Raw genomic sequence first — 24,035 nt, 5'->3', positions numbered from 1 at the left:
ATTGCTCATTCTTGCTCCTATTTCTTAAGCTTTTATGTCGCATATTTGTGCATGAGTGAAATAAGATAAAAGCATAATTGTGTTGAGCAGGATATAAATAGCTTAATTGTAATTTCATACTTGCCGGATAAAGACTCATGCTTTGGACCAATTGGATGAGTTGAATACCATCTCACTGTCCTGCTTATATATATTTTCTGGATCTAAAAAAGCTTTTTTCCAGGTTTAGTACGTTGCAATCCTATGTTCCAACTGCTGCAGTTTTATTAAAAAGGCACAGTATCATTTTCTCAGGGGAACTATAAACAGGCATTCAGTGCTGGCTTTACTGACAATGCTTAGATGCCGAGAATGATTAGATTTAGATATACCTTTTCAGATGTGGCATGCCTGTAAAACCCAGTATAACGCAAAAAAGAGTTGGATCAAATTATTCCTTGTGATGAAACTTTGGGATTTATTTTACTACCATTTCTAGAGCTTAGATTTCAAATCAAACTATTCTTTCTAGAACAGTGACCTAACTCCATATGTGTCATATAGTAGTTGATTGCAAACTCCTGGAGTATGAACAGAAGGTTGATGAAACTGTAGGGTTTCTGACAGGGGTGTAAAGATTGAAAGGATTGATTTTAGCTGAGAAAATCCAGAGATTGAAAATTTGTAGGAGGCGGGACTGAGGTCAGAAACAAATATAATATTTATCCTAGAAATAAATTAAGAATTTAAGAACTATGACCAGGACTAGGTGATTCAAACCCTCAAGTCTGCTCCACCATTTGATGCAATTAAGAATCTTATCTTGGCTTCAATCCCACTTTTCTTCCTGCTCCTCATAACCCTCCAACCCATTACTAATTAAAATCTGTCTCTCTCTTCCTTAAATTTACTGAGTGTTCCAGCATTCAACACTCTCTGGGGTATTCCATAGATTCATGACCCTTTGAAAGAAGTAATTGCTCATCTCTGGTTTAAATTTATCCTTCATCCTAAAATCATGATCTCTCATTCTAGATTTGCCAACATTCTTTCTATGTCAATCCCCTTTAGTATTTGATATAACTTTATTAGATCTCCTCTCATTCTTCTAAACTCTAGATAGTACAGACCAGAGATTAAAAGTTTGTTCAAGGAAAATACAGTTACCATAATGTAAAAGTTTGGTTTGTGAAACTTTTAGATCAGGAGTATTTGTTTAGAAATCTGCAAATTATCAAAAGACTGACCAAGTCTAAGTTTTCAATTTTGTGAGTACTCATATAAGAAGACTTCATAGTTCACCGGACAGAATTCAACAATGAGTACAAACTAAAGATTGCATGGAGACGGGTAATTTGTCTAGTCTTGAATGACTATAAAATAATGATGTATGACAGCAAATGAGTCTTTATTTTGCTTTGGGTTTTAAGATTTTTCAAATTGAGTCCTATGTTTAGACAACTTGGTTTTATTTTTATGTAATAGAAACATGGAAACTAGGAACAAGATGAGGCTATTCAGCCCTTTGAGCCCACTGTACCATTCAACGTGATCACGGTTGATTTTCTAACTCAGTGCCATATTCCTGCCTTTTCGCTGGATCACACCCCTCGATCCTTAATATCTAAATCATAGAATCCTTACAAAGTGGAAGCAGGCCATTCAGCTCACTGAGTCCACACCAATCCCTCTTAAGAGCATTTCACCCAGACCCACCACCTCTACCCTAGCTCTCTAACCCTGCTTTTCTCATGGCTAATCCATTTAGCCGACACACCTCTAGATATTATGGGAAATTTAGCATGGCCAATCCACCTAACCTGCACATCTTTGGACTTCAAATATTTATCTATTTCTTTCTCAAATATGCTCAGTGAACCAACCTCCACAGCCTTCTGCGGTTGTAAACTCTGCAGGGTGAACATCCTTTGAGTGAGGAAATGTTGCCTCATTTCAATTGTATATGGCCTACCCTGTGAAGCCTAGCTCTAGGTTTCCCAACAGGAGGAAGATCCTGTTTTTTTTTATTGCTAAGAAAACTCTGCAACCTTGTGTGCCTAATGTTTCAGTAAATGATCACCATGTTAAATAAAGATAAATGATCCATCAAGCTAAATTTCATTCTGGGATTTGACCTGTCCAACTGGGATCACAACATCCTGCAATTTAAATTGTGTTATGATTCTCTGTTAATGCAGCGTGGAGCAATCTAGGGACTGGGAGGTGGTCCACACCCTCAAGAAATAATATTTCAGCTCTGACTGTATTCTCTTAAATTATAAGGAACATGAAGGAAATTCAATACAAAACCACCAGGTTGAAGAAACATTTTTTATTACTTTAGAAAAATTCTAATCTATATTGAAAATGCAGCTGATTTTAACATCTAATTTCCAGAAACCATATTTTTCAGAAAGTTATAATTCCATGCACGCCATTTACATTTCATTTTCCAATTCTCTGTACACAAAAAATAGCGAAGCAATCAATCTCTGAAATTTCCAAAACAAAATGCCACTGAAAAGCTGAGGGAATAATCAGCATAACATGCAACACAGTGCACATTTGCATAGGAAATGGAAGTCACCCAACATGCTCTTCAGAATACTGAAAATACTATAAACTGTGTGCTGTAAGGAACAATGCTATAGACCTTACACAGAAGGAAACCTTTCATAGAACCCTGCACAGGGTAACTCTGTTGTATAGTATGTTAAATATATTTATTATTAATAATTTCCATACCAATTAAAGCAGCGACTATTTATATACAAGCTTTTTTTCCCACTTTTTTTGTAAACTCGTATTAGAAATGTGCAAAAAAGGTCTTATACTTTTTTTTAACATGCTATTAAGTCCTCAGGGTGTCCAGTAACCCCGGTGAATAAGATGTTGAAGGAAGGAATGTTGCTAAACTTGTCCTCTCATTGTTGAGTAATGTCCTCCATATAATAGGTTGGCAGGAACAGCCTTACTTGATAACACTTTCAAAAAAATTTGACAGGCAAGGCATTTGACAAAACATCTGTAACAGCAATACGTAGGAACTGCATGTAGCCCATCTTCCAATCCAAGTCTTAGCAAATTCAATTCCATGTATTGTGTCTGAAAACATCATTCAAAACTCCTATTTGAAATGAAAATTAAATTTAAAAAGTAACAATGTGTATTCATTTTTGTCATTTTACAATAATAATTTTCATATGACTTACTTTGACCCTTATCACACTGAGGTATTCTAAATATAGTACAGCATTAGATCTTTTTTTAATTAGCTAATGAAAGTACTAAAGGTAAGTAAAGTGCTACTGTATAATTGAATTGTAAAGATTTATTTCTAATACAAAAAATATCTATTATATAGCACTTTTTTTAAAGTTTGTAATCCCAAATTCTAAAAGGTGAGATTTTTATTTAAAATATTATGTTATATTTTCTTCTGACAGGCTTCAGTTATTCCAAACTTTCAACACAATTTGTAAGACAGCTACAAATGGGGAGTTGCAGTTTTTTGCAGAAAGATTTATTTTATACCTTGAAAACTAGAAATGGAAGACGAGCTACTGACACCTTTTAAATTTTACTAATTGTACAGTATTTATTTCATTTCCTAAGATCAAAATATGAGAACTTTGTTAATACATTTTGCTTTGCTTTTTCAAAGGTAGGATTTGCATTTAACACAATTAAAATGGCAGTATACCTTTCCCATTGATCTACTTATCAGCAAGAATTCTGAATCAACAAACCTATGATTGTTACACAGGATTTATTTTGTAGCACAGCAAATAAATAGAGGATTACTGCAATAACTATTATAGAATGGATTGGATTGCATTAATTGAAAAATCAACCAATTCAAAATGTAATTTGTTGTTTATAAATTTCTAGGCATATAACTTTGATTGGAGGAGTGTATGACATGATTACGATCCATTTTAAGGAGTAACACCTCAGGTTAAGAGGTAGAGATAATCTCACTTCTTTTTGAAACAAGTTCTACTCTGAATTTAATCAGATGTGCCTGGTGGGAAATAGCTGAGTTTGGCTTGAATGCCCGATTACATCCAGTTTAATTTTGGCTCAGTGGAGCCAAAGGAGAAATTAAGGTAAAATGGGCATTTGATCCAAATTCATTCACTTCCCAGAGGGAACTTTTGATTAAAATCAGAAAGCTCTTGGTTAAAATCAGAATATTTCAAATATAAAATCATCCAACTTAAGGAGCACTGCAAGCCTCATAAGAGTTGTTAATGCGTAAATCATACTGTGTCGGGTTAGGCACACAGCTTTCCAGTACCCAAACTAATTGATATGAAGTGGTATACATTTCAAAGTAGAAATACTGTAACGATTGATAGCACAAGACTTACAAATACCAAACAACCTTTACGACAAACTATTCATTCTGTATCGGGTATGGAACTACTTAATTTAATATACCTGTTGTCTCACACTGAGGTGGTGCCATTTCATTGCTCATTTGTGCTATGGATCTTTCCCCATTGGAATGGTTCTCCTGGCCACCACTGTCAAAACTCATATTTCTAATGCATGTGGGCAGACTGATAGCTTGGTCTGTATGTGTCAGCTGAGGCTAAAAGCCCATCCATACCCGGAATAAAATTCAAATATGATAGAAAAGTGACATTGGTGTACTTTGCCCTCAGAGGCAGAAAGTCCAAACTACCTCAAAATGGTGTTCTATGTCTATTTTGGAGATACCCGCGTCATTTTACTTATACTACAACATGTCCCCAAAATCACAGCTCTAAGATGAAAAGGAACCAAGATTCCGTGTGAATACAGCAAGAATTTATGATTAACGGGAGAAGGTTCATCATTCACAAATTTTAGTAGCTCTTAACTACAATAGCAATCAGCTGATGATGCACCAGCAGAAGTTGGCTAAACCTAGCACCAGATATCTTGTAGAAAGGAAATTGGTTAAATATCAGTTATGGCATTTTTCCAGGTCCCTGAAACAGATCTTTGAGCCTCATTTCAACAAATTGTATGAGCTGCTGGCATCTGTCTTGCGACTCTGCCAGGAAACTTCAGTCAGCTCAATTTGGCAGAGTCATCCTCAACCAAGCAATAAGCCCCTTGTTAAAATATGTAAAGGGGCAAGCATATGTTTCCAGTGGTCATCAGAGATGCCTATGAAATCACTCCAAACAGGGTGGGACACATTTCAGGCATTTGTTTGGCTGCAGAACATAGCCCCATGAAATTAGTATTCTTTGCCACATGCTATCCTACCAGAAACAGCTGCAATTTGGACCAGTTTCTACCTCAGTGTACATAAGGACTAAATATTAGATTTTCCTTGTCATTAGAATCATGGCAGATTGTTTTAATTTGATTGATAAGCATGTACATGGATATCATGCAGTCACAACTTTTAGTGATTACCATTTAACTTGTTCAATGTTAAAAATAAAATTAAGGGTTAATGTTGCTGTAACCCACCTAATACAGAAATCCAGCTAGTCACCAATCTAAGACTGATAGTACTGTTCAGTAACAAACAGTTTACAAATATACAAGGAATATTGTGGTGTGTTTCTTCATATGCTATGACATGCTAGATCATGCAGCAGTTCTTTTTTTTATTAGAAGTGTCGCAATTAACAAGCCATTATTAAAATAGTCACTTGCAAAAAATACAACATGTCAAGTATGTTCACATCAAAGAAAACACTCTACTAAGGTGCAAAGTATATTTTTAAGGGCAGATACGCTCCAATCAATTGGCATGAATAAAGGAAGACTTACAGAGACATATTTTCCTCTGTTTGCTATCTTTAGTGCATACACTTTCACTAAAATTAGTAGGCAGAGAGAAAAGTAACCTTTTTCAACAAAGGTTCAAAACTGGCATTTTCCTTGCTAATTAAGATTAGGTTGCAAAACTCGTTTCACTCTAGATCATCATCCATAATTTTAAATTCTCCTCTCCATTGAGGGATGGGTGAACACAAATATTAGTTTAGATTTAACAGGGACAGGTTATATAGACATCAGAGGCAAAGTTACAGTCAGAAATCCCAGAAGTACAGGTTTCTCCAAATGATGTGGCCCTTCACAACATGCATCTTTCGCATGAGCAGTATAAATGTAATTTGTATTCCTTTACGTTTAGCCTATTGAGAAATAATATAATTAAGATGTTCAAATAACTAAGGAGATAGGATAGGCACAGGTAGATAGAGCGACTGCAGTCCCTTGGATTCTAGCCTTGATTTTAATCACTGCACAATCGATAACTATGCTTTCAACTGCCTGGGTTTAATTCCTTCCCTGAAAATCTCTGCCTCTCTACCTTGCTTTCCTCCATTAAGACACTCCTTAAAGGCCACCCATTTAACCAAGCATTTGTCATATGACTTGTAGACATTGGATGCATCTCCCAAAGCTCTACAGATTCTGGAATGATTCCTGCAGTTTGAAAAATCAAAAATACCACCCTGCTGTTTAAAAAGTAGGGAAGGAGTAAATGGGGAACCACAGACCTCACATCAGTGTGGAGAAAGCAATAGTGTTGATTAGAAACATCATAATAAGTGGGCACTTGAAAAGTAAGGATCTGATTAGGCACAGTCAGCATGGATTTGTGAATGAGAAATTATGTTTGATGAACCTGTTGGAGTTTCTAAAAGGATATTACTAATTCAATTGATTTCCACAAAGCTATTGATAAGGTCACCACAGGAGATTGTTTGGCAAAATTAAAGCACACATTTTGAAGACAATGTACTGGCATGGTTTAAGGATTGGCTAACGGACAGAAGACAGACAAAAGGAATAAATGGTCATTCTCTCTTATTGGGCTGTAACTAGTGGGCTCAGTAAGGATCAGTAGTCAGAATCCAGCTATTCACAATATATATCAATAATCTGGATTTGGGGAGAAAATGTAATATTTCCAAAAAAATAGATGAATTGGTTTCAATCGGATTTGGACAGACTTACTGAGTGGGCAAGAACTTGGCAGGTGGATTGTAATGTAGAAAAATGTGTGGTTATCGACTTTGATGGGAGCAACAGATGTTCAGAGCACTTCTTAAATGATAAAGGATTATAAAGTGTAGATGTACTTGTTAATGAAAAACTGAAGGGCTAACATGCAAGAGCAGCAAACCATTAGGAACATTAAATAAATGTTTATTAGTCCTTTATTGTAATAGGATAGGAGTGCAGGTGTAAAGAAGTTTGTGTCAATTGTATAGAACATTGGTTAGACCACACCTGGAGTACTGTGTGCAATTTTGGTCCAACTTTATTGCCATAACAGGTGTGTAACAAAGGTCCACCAGATTTGTTCCCTAAACGTGTAATGGAGAGAAATTGGGAAAACTGGGCCGGTATTCAGTTGTGTTTGAAGACTGCGAGAAAAAAGATCAACTGGATGAGTGCAGATGTTTCTCCTGATTAGGAAGCCTAGAACTAAAGGGCACAATTTCAAACTAAGGGGAAAGTCACTTAGGACCAAGATGAAGAGAATTTGTTTTATTCAGAGGGTTACAAACCTTTGGAATTCTTTACCCTGGAGGGCTGTGGAAGTTCAGTCACTAACTATGTGTAGAGATTGAAAGATTTCTAACTACCAATGACAATGAGGGATAGGGGGATAGTGTGGGGAAAAGGCAATGAAGTGGATTATTATTCATGAATTCTGGAGCAGACCTGACATGTTGAATGGCCTACTCCTCTCCCTATGTTGCTAATACTCCTTACATGTTATATTTTGGTTCACAGTTCCCCTATAAATAACCTCCTAATGGTTTGTATTTTGTAAATGCTAGTTGTTATAATTTTTAAATTACCATATAGCCAGTTTGGAGTGAGGCGTATTGAGGCCGGTGCAGGATGTGTATATGTTATTTCAGTCTACAAAGAAGAAGGGTCTGTGCATTAATATATCTCGCTTCCAGTAAACAAAGTGTGAAAATGTACATATACTGTGTTTGTTTCAACTCAAAAAAAAGGTCAGAACCATTCTCTGGTTAATTTCTTAGGGCAATGCTTCAATCAACTAGAATCACCCTGCCTGGTTAAAAATCTAAATAATGCTTGCAATTAACTGCTAGGCTTCGTATAACTGATGCATTCTCCATGGCAACACCTCTACCAATCAGAGTCCATCTGCCGACCCGTCAGCACTTTCCTCTCAAAAACAATATTAACGTTGTCTTCCCTTTACATTGGCAGTTCTTGTGAATTGTGCTGATGAATGCAAGACGGAAAGTTTCAACAAAATGAGCCTTGTTTTTAGCAATAATCAAGTTATGTACAAACAAATTATTGACTAATTTTTGCATTTTAATTCCTCTGGAAATATCAAATTATTGTTCTGCCAAAGGCAGACAACTTTGCTCTTGCCTGGGTATATTCTTAACTGCCCATTCTTTGAACACTTCTCTAAACTCACAGCCTACTTCTATTTCAAGGCCTTCCTGAAAGCCCATCTCTTTGATAATCCTGTTAGCCACTTTTCCAGATACCGTTTTTGGCCTTTCACCTGGATTTCCTTATGTTTCTGGAGCAGCTTGCGGTGCTTCTCTGTATTGAAGGTAGTTTGCAATTGCAAACTGCCACCATTAGTGTTACTAGGTGCCATAATTTATTAGAAATAAGAATCCTAATTCAAATAAGAATTCATAATCCTATCCTCTTGGTTATGAGCTATGTCACCAGGTGTGATTCAAAGTTCTGAGGGTACTATGTTGTAGCCTCATCTATGACCTGAACTCCCAATAAGAACAGATTTTCTGCTGGGTCAATGAGACTGACATGTTACTCCACAAATTCTTTCCTATACCTTCCAGTACTTGACTTAACTTATTTAATCAATATCCAATTTCATACTGGAATTTTTATATCTTGTTGCATGACCAGAGGGACCTTGGTGTGCATGTCCTTTATTCCCTTAGGTTATCAGGACAAGTGGTTAAGGCGGCACATGGTATACTTGCCTTCTTTTAGTTGAGGCATAGAGTTTAAGAGTGGGAAGGTTATGCTGGAATTGTATAAAACATTGGTTAGGCTACAGCTACATATTGTGTGCACTTCTGGAATCCACGTTTTAGAAAGGATGTAATACCACTGGAGAGGATGCAGCAGAGATTTAACAGGATGCTGCCTGGGTTGGAGAATTTCAATTATGAACAGAGATTGGACGGATTGGGGTTGTTTTCCTTCGAGCAGTACAGTTCGAGAGGCAGCATAATTGAGATGTATAAAATTGTGAGGGGCATAGACAGGGCAGGCAGGAATAAACTTCTCCCCTTGATATAGGGATCAATGACTGGACATAGATTTAAGGCAAGGGGCAGAGGATTTAGACGTGATGTGAGGAAACATGTTAACACTCAGAGGGTGATGGGAATCTGGAAATGACTGCCTGTAGGGATGGTACAGGCAAGAGCATATAGATGTTGATGTGGTATTTAGACATGAGATGCCAAGGCATACAAAACTATGGGCCAACTCTAGAGAGTGGGATCAGAATAGTTGGGAGCTTGTTTTTGACTGGTGCAGATGCCATGGGCCAAAGGGCCTTTTTCTGTGCTGTGGATCACTATGATTCTATGAAGAGCACATTTTTAAAAGGGCAAATGAAGAAGATTGAACTGTGAGAATTGACAAAGTATTCAAAATGCTATCACACTGTATTTTATTGCCAAAACTGATAGATTAATGCCCATGTTAGCAGCCCAATTCAGCATAAATCTAAATTGTCAATAATGTATTAAAAATATGACTAAGACCGCAAGGAATATTGTATCTAATTTTGATCATTGCATTTAAAAAATATAATGGCATTCAGATTTTGAATAATGAAGAAATACTGAAGAAGCTTCATAGAATAGAATTATTGAATCCCTACAGTATGAAAGCAGGCCATTCAGCCCATCAAATTCAATGACCGTCTGAAGAGCATTCACCTCTACCCTATCTCTATATCCCTGCACTCCCCATGGCTAATTCACCCAACCTACACAGCCCTGGACATTATGGGCAATTTAATATGATCAACCCACCTAACCTGCACACCTTAGACTGTTGAACAAAACCACAGCACCCAGAGGAAACCCACGCAGACACTGGGAGAATGTGCAAACTCCACACAAACAGTCGCCTGTGGGTAGAATCAAACCCAGTTTCTTGGCATTGTGAGGCGGCAGTGCTTCCACTGAGCCATCGTGCCATCCCTTGAATGGTCCCAATGGAAAAGGAAATATGAGGCACATTGAAAGTACTAACAATCATCAATTTTAATTGTATTGTGTGAATGCAGCTAAGGAAAGCACAAGCTAAATGTAATATGGATCAACCTCTTCATGTTTAAGAGTTATTAGTTTATTTGATAGATTTCCATTTAGTCTGAGAAATGATGGCTCAAATGAAGCAGTGGGAAACAAAATGCAGAAATGAGTAACACAGCAGGAAATTACAGGCCTACAGGCTTGGCAATAAGCTGCGGAGGTGAAAATGATCTATCGACACCATGAGCAAGCAACTGCACATTAAACTGGCCTGGATGACATAAAAAGCCTGTTTTCCTTCAATGTCACTACAGCCAGTTGATTAAAAAATATTTGCTGAATAGTTCAAATTCTGGATCTATGCACTTAGCTATTCTTGTTTGCTAAAGCACTGATAGAATTTCAATGCGCTAGTTAATAAAATTGTTGCTGTTCATTGATTTTTCCATGTGTACCTTTCAGCACGATATTGTGGATTTTTTTAAAGTGGCCTAATCTGAGTTCAATAGACCCTAAACTAAGAACATAATATACATGTGGACTTCATTCTAAGAAATTACTCTGTTCGTGTGTAAGGTAAACTGTCAAATTTATTTAAGTAGTAGAGCTGAGCATTTGATTAATCTGTACTCCAGGTTTGAAAATCTTGCCCTCTCAGTTGTTTGGCCCCGACCTGGGGAGACATCCATTCAGAAACCTTTTTTTAGTTAAACAAGGAAATGGGTGCATTGAGATCGTTCACCAACAATTCAACATGAAATTAATACATGAAAAACAGAACCTTTTGAACATTGGAGAAAGTAATCAAATAGCTCCTTGTTGTCACCCTAGGCTTTTTTTAAAAAAAAAAATCATGCATGGAATGTGGACATCTCTGGGTGGGCCAGCATTTATTGCTGGTCCCTAATTGTACCTTAATTAAAATGGACTGCTTGAGGCATTTTACAGAGCAATTAACAGTCAACCACATTGCTGTGAGTCTGAAGCTACATGTAGGCCAGACCAGGTAAAGATGGAATATTTCTTTCCTTCAAAGCTCATTAGTGAACCAGATGGGATTTTAAGGCAATTGACAGTGGTTGCACAGTTGCCATTAGGCTAGCTTTTGGGTCCAGACTTCTTTAAAAAATTGAATTCAGATTTCCACATCTGTCCTGATGGAATTCAAACACATGTCCCTATCTGCCGAAGGCAATGGCAAAACATGGCACTACCTTGCTGTGCATAGTCATGGACCAACAAAGATGTTTGCCAATTCCCTGTCAGGTCATGGTGCCTGAAGACACAGAGAAATAAAATGCAGAGCATTCACTAGAATTCAGTTACAAATAAAACAATCTTTGAACTCAAAAGAGAGAAGACGTGAAAAAATTGAACTCGAGAGAGAGAGAGGGAAAGGAAAGTGTGGAACCCAAAAGAGAAATAAAGTGAAAATCAATGGGAAAGGCAAGAACTTAAATTTGAATTTCAAAGAGCAAGAGAAAGGGAAAGAAGTAATTTCCCAGAGAAAGAGAAGAAATGAATTATAAACTGGATACAAAAACATTAACATAACTTTTATGGGGAGTAATAGATAAGACCATAAGACTTAGGAGTGGAAGTAAGGCCTTTCGGCCCATCGAGTCCACTCCGCCATTCAATCATGGCTGATGGGCATTTCAATTCCAATTACCCGCATTCTCCCCGTAGCCCTTAATTCCTCAAGACATCAAGAATCTATCAATCTCTGCCGTGAAGACATTTAGCACCCGGCCTCCACTGCACTCTGCGGCAATGAATTCCACAGGCCCACCACTCTCTGGCTGAAGAAACGTCTCCGCATTTCTGTTCTGAATTGACCCCCACTAATTTTAAGGCTGTGTCCACGGGTCCTAGTCTCCTCGCCTAATGGAAAAAATTTCCTAGCGTACACCCTTTCCAAGCCATGTAGGTTTGGAAACCAAGAAAGGTTTGTGACACTTAACTTCTGGTTTTGATTTGGCAAGGACCTTTACTTTATTGAGGAAGAAACTGAAATACCTTTTTACAGTGGCCACAAGAAAACTGGACAAGCCTATCACAAAATGTTTTGGTAGAAAAAAACATTGGGGACTTCTGCCACTTTTTATGAGGAATAGTCTGCAGATTATAGCATATTGAGGACTGCTGTGTCTGATGCATATCAGTTGCAGAAGCTTATAGATTGAGGAAGAGATAAAAATAAAATTGTGGAATTTTCTAGAGAGAAATAAATGGTGGCTGGTTTGGAGGACATAATTGTAGATAGATTTAGGGAGCCTTAGAGAGAAATTGCTCATGGAAGAATTTGGAAAGAGATTTTTTTTAGGGATTTTTTTTAGAATCCCTACAGTGTGGAAACAAGCCCTTCGGCCCAATAGCATGAAAATTGATCCTTTGGTCCAACACAGCTACAAAGACCAGACATCCCAATCTGACCTAGTCCCATTTTCCAGCATTTTTCTCATAACCCTCTAAACCCTTCCTATTCATGTGCCTATCCAGATGCCTTTCAAATGCAGTAATTGTGCCAGCCTCCACCACTTCCTCTGGCAGCTCATTCCACACATGCACCATTCTCTACCCCTCAGGTCCATTTTAAATCTTTCCCCTCTCACCTTAAACCTATGCCCTCCCATTTTGGACTCCACTATCCTGGGGAAAAGACCTTGACTATTCACCTTATCCACGCCCCTTATGATTTTATAAACCTTTATATGGTCACCCCTTGGCCTCCAACACTCCAGAGAAAAAAAGCATCAGCCTCTCCCTATAACTCAAACTGTCTCTAGTCCCAGCAACATCTTTGTGAATCTTTTCTGCACCTTCTCAAGTTTAACAACATCCTTCTTATAGAAGGGTGACCAGAATTGTTTGCAGTATTTTAAAAGAGGCCTCACTAATGTCCTGCACAGCTACAAAATGTTGTCCCAACTCTTATACTCAATGTTCAGACCAATGAAGGCAAGCTTGCCAAATGCCTTTTTCACCACCCTGTACCTGCAACTCCATTTTCAAAGAACTGTGCACCGCACCCCAGGTCTCCATAGAATTCCTATTAGAATCAAACACTGCCTAGAAGACCATGACTGTATAATATTAGGGAGACATGCTGCTTTTGGCTGATATTTATCAAGTATTTTGAAAGCACATCAGCAGAAGCGGTTGCAAATCCATGGAGAAGCTGGAGGCTTACACAAATGTCTGGTGAACTGGACATTAATTACGTAATAATTGGGAGGGCAAAATTGAAAAGGCAAACGGTTCTCAGAATAGATAAAACATTAATTTCAACAGACCAACTTGTTACTTTTGCTGTAAAAGAAAATGTTACAACATGTAAAAGTAGAGGGCCCTGCTTGTGGTGCATTGGTAGCATGCCTACCACTGGAGAGGGAGTTCAAGTCCCACTTGCTCCAGAGGCGTATAATAACAATTCTGAATAGCTGCTTAGAAAAATAGGTTAAATAAAAAAAAGCAGATTGATGGAAATTAAAATCCAAGTCACTTGCTTTTGTGTGCTTGATATTTCTCCAGTGAATGCCTTACCAGCAGGTGGAGCTGGTGTAAAGCCAATTCAATCTAATGCATCAGACTATGGGTTTGTTTTTTGGCTTATTCATGGGATGTGGGCATCATTGGTAGGCATTTATTGCCCATTCCCTAATTCCCCACATTGCTTTGGGACTGAAGTTGCATGCAAGCCACACCAGGTATATCTAGTTGATTTCCTTCTCTAAAAGAAATTAGTGAACTGGATGGGTTTGTTTTGCACCGTTGTTGAAAAATGTGGTGCTGAAAAAGCACAGCCAGTCAGGCAGTAACCAAGGGGCAGGAGAATTGATGTTTCGAGCATAAGCTCTTCATCATTTGCCTGACCGGCTGTGCTTTTCCAGCACCACACTTTTCAACTCTGATCTCCAGTCCTCCCTTTCTCCCGGGTTTTTTGCATGACAATCAATATTAGTTAAATATTACTGCTACCTTTCTCTCCTGAATTGATATTCCAGACTTTCTTTTCCTTTTACTGAATTCAAATTTCATCATCTAATTTGATGGGATTTGAACACGTTCCTAGAACATTAGCCTGGGGTTCTGGGTTACGAGCGCGGTGATATTACTATCATTTCATTGCCATCTAGGTCTACTGGGATATAAGACATTATGGGAAAGTTACATTTGCAGGTGAAGTAATTGCATTTCTGTTTAATAAAGAACCCCCAAAAAAATTACTTTTAGAGGAGGCTCGAGAAAGTGACGGCTTAGTGGTATTATCATGATACTATTAATCCAGAAACCAGCTAATGTTCTGGGGACTTGGGTTCAAATCCTGCCATGGCAGATGGTGGAATTTGAATTCAATAAAGAATCTGGAATTAAGGTTCTAATAATGACCATGAAACCATTGTCGATTGTTGGAAAAATCCATCTGGTTTATTTATGTCCATTAGGGAAGGAAACTGCCATCCTTACCTGGTCTGGCCCACATGTGACTCCAGATCCACAGCAATGTGATTGACTCTGAACTGCCCTCTGGGCAATTAGGGATGGGGCAATAAATGTTTGCCCAGCCAGAGGTGCCCACATCCTCTGAGAAAATACAAAAAAATGGATTTGGCTCAGGGCCTTATGTTAGCAAAAGATATGAACCTTCCTGAGAGTTCATTAGATTGAAATGTGTTGATGTAAGTTATCGATGGAAATTGCTTACTAATCCCATTGTGTACAGTGAATTTAAATTTTGCTTTAATCAACAGATCTGTTATTATAGAAGTGGTGTCAAACTTGACTGTTAACTATACACTAGCTTTTGAAATTAACACATAGGAAATGGGAATCAAGATGTCAGTTCCTACTCCAACCAGTGGTGCATCCTCGTCCTTCAAGCAGTTACTTCATCCTGAAACCGGAGATGCTGCTGTCTCCATTTCCCTTACCTCCTTTTGTCCCTCTCCCTGTTTCTCTTATTACTCAGCCTATTCTCTTCCCCTTCCTCTGCCATTCCTTTTTCACTGACCCCTGCCAACTACCCTGTTCCACTCATTCTCCCCATTCCCCTCCCAGATCTTCTAGATTCATTATTCTACTCTTTCCATTCCTTACTTCCCACGTCAATCTCTCTGCTCCTCTTTTTTCATCTGCAGTCCCCTGTTCTGGAAGCAAACCAGCTGCAAGGGACCATGCAGAATGCAGAACAGATTAGCCAAATGTGAAGGAAGCAGCAAGGGAATCAAAGGTAATGTAGAGAGGGGTGGAGATTGCAGCAAGGGGGAGCGGTTGAAGTGAGGAAGGCAGGGAATAGTGAGAGGCTGTCAGTGAACATGCTTCAAAAGTGAATTAAACCTTTTAGTTTCCCATGGTGTACCAAATACCAGGTCTTAAGGCAGCATTGATCTGGGTTTGTGCTGTACTGGAAAATATTCTGTAATTATCTAAGTTAACTTGGAGTTTCACGTATCAGATGCCTGGGGCATCAGTGTTCAATTGGCTGTAGCTATAAGGACTCTATTTTCGTGGAGAGTGCAACATGTTGGGAGTTAAGGGGAATGTTCCTTTCTATGGTTGAAAGGACAACTTGCCTACAAAAGGTTAAAAAAAAGCTTATTCATTTTTTCAGCCATTTGTTACAGCAAAAGTTTTAAATACTTGTCATGGCATTCATTTCTGCCCTTATCTGAAAGTTTGGATTTCTTTTTAAAAAGAGATTGTAATAGAATTGCCTCTTTTGTCTTTACTTAAGCCTGTACTCATGTTACAACCCAGATTATGGAAAGAATATGAAAAGGTGCTGCTTTCTCAGAAGCACTGACCACCATTTATCCCATAAACAAGATCAGTGGGTGCTAGAAAACTAAATACCAACTGATGTGTTGGTTTATAGTCCCACTCACTCATCACCCTATCCCTTCCCTCAGCATCTGCCAACAATTATATTCAGCTGACAGAACTCTCACCTCTAGGGCCCTAATGGAACAGCAGTGGTGTCCCTTCCTATGAGCCAAGAGGCCTAGGTTCAAATCCCACATCTTCTGGAGGCATGTTATAATATCTCTGAAGAGGTTGATGATGTAATATCAGCACTCTCACCTCTGACTCAAGAAAACTGTAGATGAAGTCCCGTTCCAGAGTTTGATCACAAAATCTACACTGACATTCTACTGCAGTGTAGATATGCTAAACTACTGTGCATGTTCCCAAGGCATTACTTCAAAGAGAGAGCAGGGAAATTCTCCCCAGTGCCCTGGCTGATATTTTCCCATCAAGTCTGACATGAAGACAATTGTCACACATTACTTGGCTGGGGCTTGCAGCGTGCAATTTAGCTGGGGCATTTTATATGCTGCAACAATAATGACCCAGAAGACAAAAATGTACTTAGTTGACTGCAAAACCTTTTGGGACATCCTGAAACTGTGTATTTGCCTCAGCTGTACCACAAACCAAATGCATATTGTCAAATAAACGTATTCATGATGTTTTCTTCTATTTTCCCTCCCTACACGCCATACTCTCCCTGCCCTCTATCCCACTTCTAGCTGGTCATGCTTGTGTAATTCATGCACTGGGAGGGAGTTAACTTCCTCCTTGTTTTGATACCATATACATTCAAATGTAAAGAAGAGATTCCAGACTCCCTAAAACACAACCGAGTACAATCACATAAAATAATCAAATAGAGAATAAATCAAATGAAAAATCATATAATGTTTGCTTGGCAAAGTATGACAATGGTCATTGTAAATACAGCTTACTATTAATTAGCCAGGATAACAAAAATCAAAGCTTCTGCACAACCTGAAATAATTTAAAGCTAAAATATTCCTAGAGGTTAATAAACCAGAGTAATGGCAATTTTGAATCCTGCAATAAAATCTGTCAGTTGCTCTATTACTGTTCCAAAGTATTTCCAAAAGACCTTACCTAGTGTTCAATTGAATTCTGTCACTTAAACTATTTTGATGGTTTATTGTCATGTTATTGTCTAAGCTTGTATTCTCTTAAAAAAAATTAAGGGATAAATAAATGGACACCACTATACAAGGTGTCCTGGTAACAGACTGTGACTTTACTAGAATTTGGTGGACAAATGCTTCTGCTAACTAATAACATTGAATTCTCTACACATGAAAAATATAGGAATTAATATTGGCAAGATAATGTACAGCCTGAATTCATTCTTTATAAATAATACCTTTCAAAAAACCATACACAAATAGCAAATGCATAAAAGCTAAATTTGTTAAGTTTAAATAATATTTTGCCTGTAAATCTGTGATTTACTTGTTGCTTGTCTCATGCAAGTAAATGTGCTGCACATATAATGGAGAGCTGTGTAAATTCTGGAATCATACACTGAAGCAAAATTTGTTGAAACAATGGTAGTGCATGGTTGTACTGCATTACCATTAATTGCTAACAAGAAATCGGGTGAAGAGTATTATGCATTAAAGGAGCTTTGTCACTGCATTGGGAAGTGTTTAGCAGGTTAAGTGCTAGGAACGTACCTGGACTCAAGGTCTCACTGACTGTAGATCTAAGTTGGCATTGCAACAGAGCAAGTGACTGTGTTAATTTATGGTCATTTTGTGTGTCAAAAATATATATTTGCAGGTGTGATCAGCGGCACAGTGACCATAACTCACGGTAACACAGATCAGACTACCGCACATTTTTCATATTTCCAAATCTAGGAAGGTGTTTGTGAAAACACTTCACCAGCGTGCCTTCCTTATGAGCAAGCCAGATGTAAAATAAAAAAAGAGAGAGTTTCTGAAAACCATACGGAGTTGTTTCAATAATAAATTGGTAAATACTGCCTAGATACTTCCCTGTTTACGAGTTACATGTTGCAAGGCAGGGGTTTACTTTTCTTAAAAAAAAATTCCTCTATGTCGCATCTTGTAAGTGAATAGCAACAGTTTTCATAGCCTGTGCTGAGAATCGTGGCTGTGGCCTCCAGGTGATCCATGACTCCTTCTTGATTTGTATGTGTCCTGATAGGGATCAGAATATTCCTCCTCCACGAGTGGGTATTGGCCTCGGCTGTGCTGGGAACCTGAAGACAAGCGGTTACGGTTCTTGCGTGCCCTCTCATTGTGACCATTTTCATCAGAGTGCACCAGGCGTGTTCGTTCAGGTAAGTGTTCACCAGAGTGATTGCTGTTGCTCATCCGCTGGCCCTAGTTAATACAAAAGATAGAGTTAGATTAATGGAATGGATGTAATTTAGCATGGAAGAGTATAGCAGACCTCATAATACACCAAAGTTATGGAAAGGAGTTCAGACCATGTGTGGGAAGTTATCGCACTGTGATACAGTTTGTGAGAATATTTTGGAATGGTCATTTTTACCTTGTACGAAACAAGTGCTTTTAAAGTTTCTGGAGCCTAGAAAGCTATTTCACTGATGAAGCTATTTTGACTTATCCAGAGTAGTTGAACCAGCCTATGTGGCCTGTGCTTGAAGGGGTGAAGACTGGGAAAATGTCAACATCAGTCAATCTTAAATGACAATATTTCAGTGAGCAAATGGTTAATCTATGGAATTGATACCCAAAGGAAAAAAGATCAAAACAGAGTTCATTCAAATGCAAATTAGAAAATAACATTGGATAACACAGCGCATGAGGTTTCCAGGTTGTGACATGTATTAAATGCTCGGGTGAGAAAAAAGGGACTTTGGAACCAAAAATTCCCAAAGTTGTCCACTTCCACCATTTTATCCACCTCATGATAATTATCGGTTGAATTGAATTAAATGGAATTGAATTGAACTTATTGTCATGTGTATCAAGGCATAGTGAAAAGTTTTGTCTTGCAAGCAATACAGGCAGATCACATAGTTAAGTAGCATAGATAGTAAATAATAGGTAAACAGTGACAAAAACAAAAACACAGGTACAGGCGATTATTAAGAGTTTGTGAGTCCATTCAGTATTCTAACAACAGGATGGTAGAAACTGTTTTGAAACTGGCTGATGCATGTGTTCAGACTTCCGTACCTTCTCCCCAATGGTAGAGATTGTAGAAAAACATTGCCAGGGTGGGATGGATCTTTGAGAATGCTGGCGGCCTTTCCTTGTCAGCGGACCTGGCAGATGGATTCCATAGATGGGAGGTTGGCCTTTGTGATTGTCCAGGCGGAGTTCACCACCCTCTGTAACTGTCTCTGATCTTGAATGGTACAGTTGCTATACCAGGTAGTGATACATCCAGACAGAATGCTCTCGATGGTGCACCTATAAAAGTTGGCACGGGTATTCGCCATCATGCCAAATTTCCTCAGCTACCTGAGGAAGAGACGTTAGGCCTTTGTCACCAGTGTGTCCACATGAAGAGTCCAAGAAAGCTTGTTGTGAATGACCACTCCCAGGAGCTTGACAGATTTGTTTGTTGCAGACTAGCAGCTATCCATTGCCATGATAAGAGAACTCAACTATCTTTGGAGAAGATGAGTATCAAGATGGTGAAAGATGAACTAGATGGACTATTGGCTTTGCCCATCCAATAATTCCTTTGTTCATTTAAAAGAAGCTTGAGTAATATTGGCCCAATTAATTCCTTCAGAATATCAGTGAAACGTTTAATGTGATTCACTGTAAATTGTATTCAGATTATGCTCCCAATATTTGCAGAATGACAAAACTTTGCTGTCCATTGTTCACCAACTGTCTACATTGTATTTTGATTGTTACCAAGGCACTTCCATGTCCATTTGAGCCTTTGATGTACCCAGGATTTAATAGCTGGGCTCGTGAGTTTGATACCAAAAAACAACTTGACATAATGGTGTTATGAGTCTAGATTAGAGCACAGCAGGTCAAGCAGCATACAAGGAATAGGACAATCAACGTTTAAGGGCATTTGCCCGAAACCTCGATTTTCCCGCTCCTTGGATGCTCTCTGACCTGCTGTGCATTTCCAGCACCACCCTAATCTAAACTCTGATCTCCAGCATCTGCAGTCCTCACTTTCACTATAATGGTGTTGAGCTAGTCCAGCAGCCACTACTACCTTGGCCAGCACTCTCATAATTTCCTCACAGTGAGAGCTATTTCCTTTCCCTAATCACAAGCCCCTTCCTCCACACCCCCCACCCCCAGCCAAAACCCAGATTATCCATCTCCGCAAGTAGTCATGGAAATGAGAGTTGTAAAAGAATGACTGACCTGCTACTATCTAGATTGTTTTTTTTCTGCTTGTTATAGATAAGTAACAATGATAAGGCTTTTGGTTCCTCTATAGGGAACAAGTGACATCTTCTTGGGGAATAGCAGCTATTTTCCAAGCATGCCTAGACAGAAGAGGTGCTTAATTATTCTTTTCTTTTAACTTGGACATTATCCAAACCTAAGGAGTAATCTTGCGGAGACAGCACTGGTCCCAGTCCAGCTCTGCATCGGTCTTTTTCTGCCATATCTTGTCCCACTCAGGCACTATATAGGCTAGTGGTGGACCTTCCCCTTGTATCAAGGATTCTGTACTGCAATCAGAGGCAGTGCCATTGGAGAGATGTGGGGAAAGGAGTCAGCTGCAAGGGAAGGGGTGAATCTCAGACAGAGCCCAATTATTTCCACTGCTGAGTTCCATGATCACTAAACAAGTGACGTTGAACTAGGGTCTCTGTTCTCCATTCCCCTCTAACCACCCCTCAGTCTGGGAGCCTGCAAGATAACTCACATGTTTACTCCTTGCATGCAAGTCCCTACAGTGGCAGAAAAATGAGCTGGTAAAATTGATATCATCTGCCTACTTGATATTGGGTGGGAAAGCTGTCAATGGGACTGGCTGGGAAGGTAGCAGGATCTCCAACTAGCACCTCAATACCTCATTTCTGCTTGCCATGGGTAGGGCAAACATTCCACCTCTAATGTCCCAAATGAAGATCTCCACTTCAGCATCTTTGGCCAAATTTTGTTTCTCACTTTTTCTACCCATCTATAATCTATGCTTTTGGCTAATCAAAAAGTACAATTAGTGAGGTAAATATTGAATCCTTTGTATTTTAGATAATAACACAGTTTTATAGTCATGTACAAAGTTTAGCTGATGAAGGGCTCTGGCCCGAAACGTTTAATTTCCTGTTCCTTGGATGCTGCCTGACCTGCTGTGCTTTAACCAGCAACACATTTTCAGCTCTGATCTCCAGCATCTGCAGACCTCAATTTTTACTTAAAGATTAGCTGATGTCTTGTTAACAGAATGTTTCTGGGAAATGTCGTCTGAGTGCAATGTCAATTTCAGTTCATATCTCATTTCATTTAGTTGGAAAGTTGTGTACCGTTTTGGTCTCCTTACCTATGAAAATATATACTTACCAGAGAGCCTTCACCAAGTTGATCCCTGAGGTCACAGGTTTGTTGAATAAGGAGAGTCTGGATTGACCATATACACTGGAGTTTAGAAGAATGAGGTGGGACCTCAATAAATCACATAAAATTCCGATGGAGAGACTGGATCAGGGGGTGATTTGCCTCCAGCTGTTTGTTTGTGTGTATGTGTGGGTGTATGTTTGGATCAGGGGGCCACAGTTTCAGGATATGTGGTGGACCATTGAGAACTGAGATGAGGAGACATTACTTCACTCAGAAGATGATGAGTCTCTAGAATCCTTAGCCATTAAAAGACTGTGGAGGCCAAGTTACTGAATGCATTTAAGAAAGAAATAGATAGATTTCATGACATTAAAGGCATCAAGTGGTATGAGGAGAGAATGAAGTGTGGTATTGAGATATTGAATGGCAGGGAAGGCTGATCAGGGTGAATGATCTAGATTTACTCCTTTTCCTATGTTTATAGAACATAGAACATAGAAGGATACAGCGCAGTACAGGCCCTTCGGCCCTCGATGTTGCGCCGACCGAATCCTACCTAACCTATACTAGCCCAGATCTAATTGAACAGATCTGATTTGATTATCCCTTTTTTGCTCAGGGTTTACTAGTTCACAATCACGTATATTGTTTCCCTTTGTGTTACATGTGCATTGCAGTACAGCAAACAAATTTTCTCATTTGCTATTATGCCACACTAAGTGACCTTTCTCTCTATTCTTTATGACCTACTCAATGACAGAACTCCCCTGAAGACGATACTTCAATGTAGAACAGTTGCCAGGCACCATCATATAAATTTGAACCAAACCTGTATTAGACAATGAGTTAAAGGGATTGGTGCTGGTGCAATTTCACCAAATGTAATGCAGCAATTCAAAACATGCTTCAAGAAGAGGGAGAAGAAGGTCTCTCAGCTGGAAGATGTATCTGTCCAGGGTTTTCAGAAAGCATTTTTTGTACCTGAACCTCAGCAATGACCAATGTTTGATGTGCCTGTGCTTCACAAAGGAGGTCATCATTGACATCTTCCTGTTGCTACAACCCCAGAGCATATCACCAGTGACTGAAGATTGAGCATGGCCTTAAACTCACATGCATCAGGTTCCTTCCAGGCTGCTGCTGTTAACCAAATATTAGTGACATGTTTCACTGTGGAATGCATAAGACAGATCACTGAGATTCACTTTGCAAAGGAATTTAACTTCATTTCATTCTCTTTTGTCAGAGAGAGGCTGGTGAGGAATGCTTAAGATTTTTGGAAGGATTGCAGTCTTCTGCATGCAACAAGGTGTCAGTGACTGTTATAGGAAAGATATTATTAAGCTAGAGAAGGTTCAGAAAAGATTTACCAGGATGTTTAAAGGTGTGGAAGGCATGAGTTATGAAGGAAGGCTGGATAGACTGGGACTTTCTTCAAAGGAGCATAAGAAGTTGAGAGATGACTTTATAGACATTTATAAAATCATAAGAGGTATAGATAGCGTTAATTGGAGGTGACTTTTCCCTACGATGAGGAATTTCAAGGTTGGGGTCATACTTTTAATGTGAGAGGAGGGAGATTTAAAGAAGATATGAGGAGCAAATATGTATATAGAGGGTGGTTCGTGTGTGAAAGGAACTTCCTGAGGAAGTGATAGATGCAGTTACAGTTACAATATTTAAAGGACACTTGGATAAGTACATAGAGTCACAGAAATGTACAGCATGGAAACAGACACTTCAGTCCAACTCGTCCATGCTGACCAGATATCCTAACCTAATCAAGTCCCATTTGCCAGTACTTGGCCCATTTCCCGCTAAACTTACTTTCCTATCCATATACCCATCCAGATGTCTTTTAAATGTTATATTTGTACCAGACTCCACCACTTCTTCTGGCAAATAGGGGAGGTTTGGAGGGAAATGTGCCTGGAGCAGTCAGGTGGAACTATTTAATTTGGGATTATATTTGGTTTGGACAGGTTGGACCAAAAGGTCTGTTTCTGTGCTTTATGACTCTATGACTGCCTGCACACTGATTCCAAGCATGTGACAAAATAACTTGAGGCATTTGAGAAACAAAGAAGCTCCTCTTAGCTGGTATATGACTAAGCAGGTCATCTATGACCAATTCCTGTCAACTGTCACAATGTAGTTATCTTGCTGAAACTCTCTGATATCTATAGTATATCAGCCATCACTGAAACAAAAGAGTATAAAACTAGGTGAGGAGGGCTGTGTGCTAATGACATGGCTAATGACATAGCTCATGACTCCAGTTTCCAACACCAACACACATGTACAACATGAAAATGAGAGTCATGCACCCACAAATAATCCAACAGAGCAGAGTCCTGACATCCTGAAACTTCCATGTTCTGGTGGAATCCTGTAATAGTCAGGTGAGAAAGTTTCAGGATTTGTGGTGATTGGCAGCATACTGTACAATCTCAGCATCATGAAGAAACTGCCC

At 38.9% G+C, this 24,035-nt stretch overlaps 1 protein-coding gene across 1 annotated transcript in view; it reads right to left on the bottom strand.

Moving 5' to 3' along the window:
• Window positions 1–18,114: 18,114 nt before the first annotated feature.
• cacnb4a (calcium channel, voltage-dependent, beta 4a subunit) overlaps window positions 18,115–24,035 on the bottom strand; it is a 238,044-nt gene continuing 232,123 nt past the window's right edge. Inside the window, exon 13 of the mRNA XM_060827815.1 lies at window positions 18,115–18,427. Within this exon, the coding sequence (XP_060683798.1) occupies window positions 18,170–18,427 (258 nt within the window). The 3' untranslated portion in view covers window positions 18,115–18,169. The remainder of the gene's footprint in view (window positions 18,428–24,035) is intronic.

This window comes from Hemiscyllium ocellatum, chromosome 7, assembly GCF_020745735.1.
Source record: "Hemiscyllium ocellatum isolate sHemOce1 chromosome 7, sHemOce1.pat.X.cur, whole genome shotgun sequence".
In the NCBI taxonomy this organism is placed as follows: Eukaryota; Metazoa; Chordata; class Chondrichthyes; order Orectolobiformes; family Hemiscylliidae; genus Hemiscyllium; species Hemiscyllium ocellatum.
Note: the sequence above shows the minus strand (reverse complement) of the source record. Positions and strands in the feature narration are given on the sequence as shown.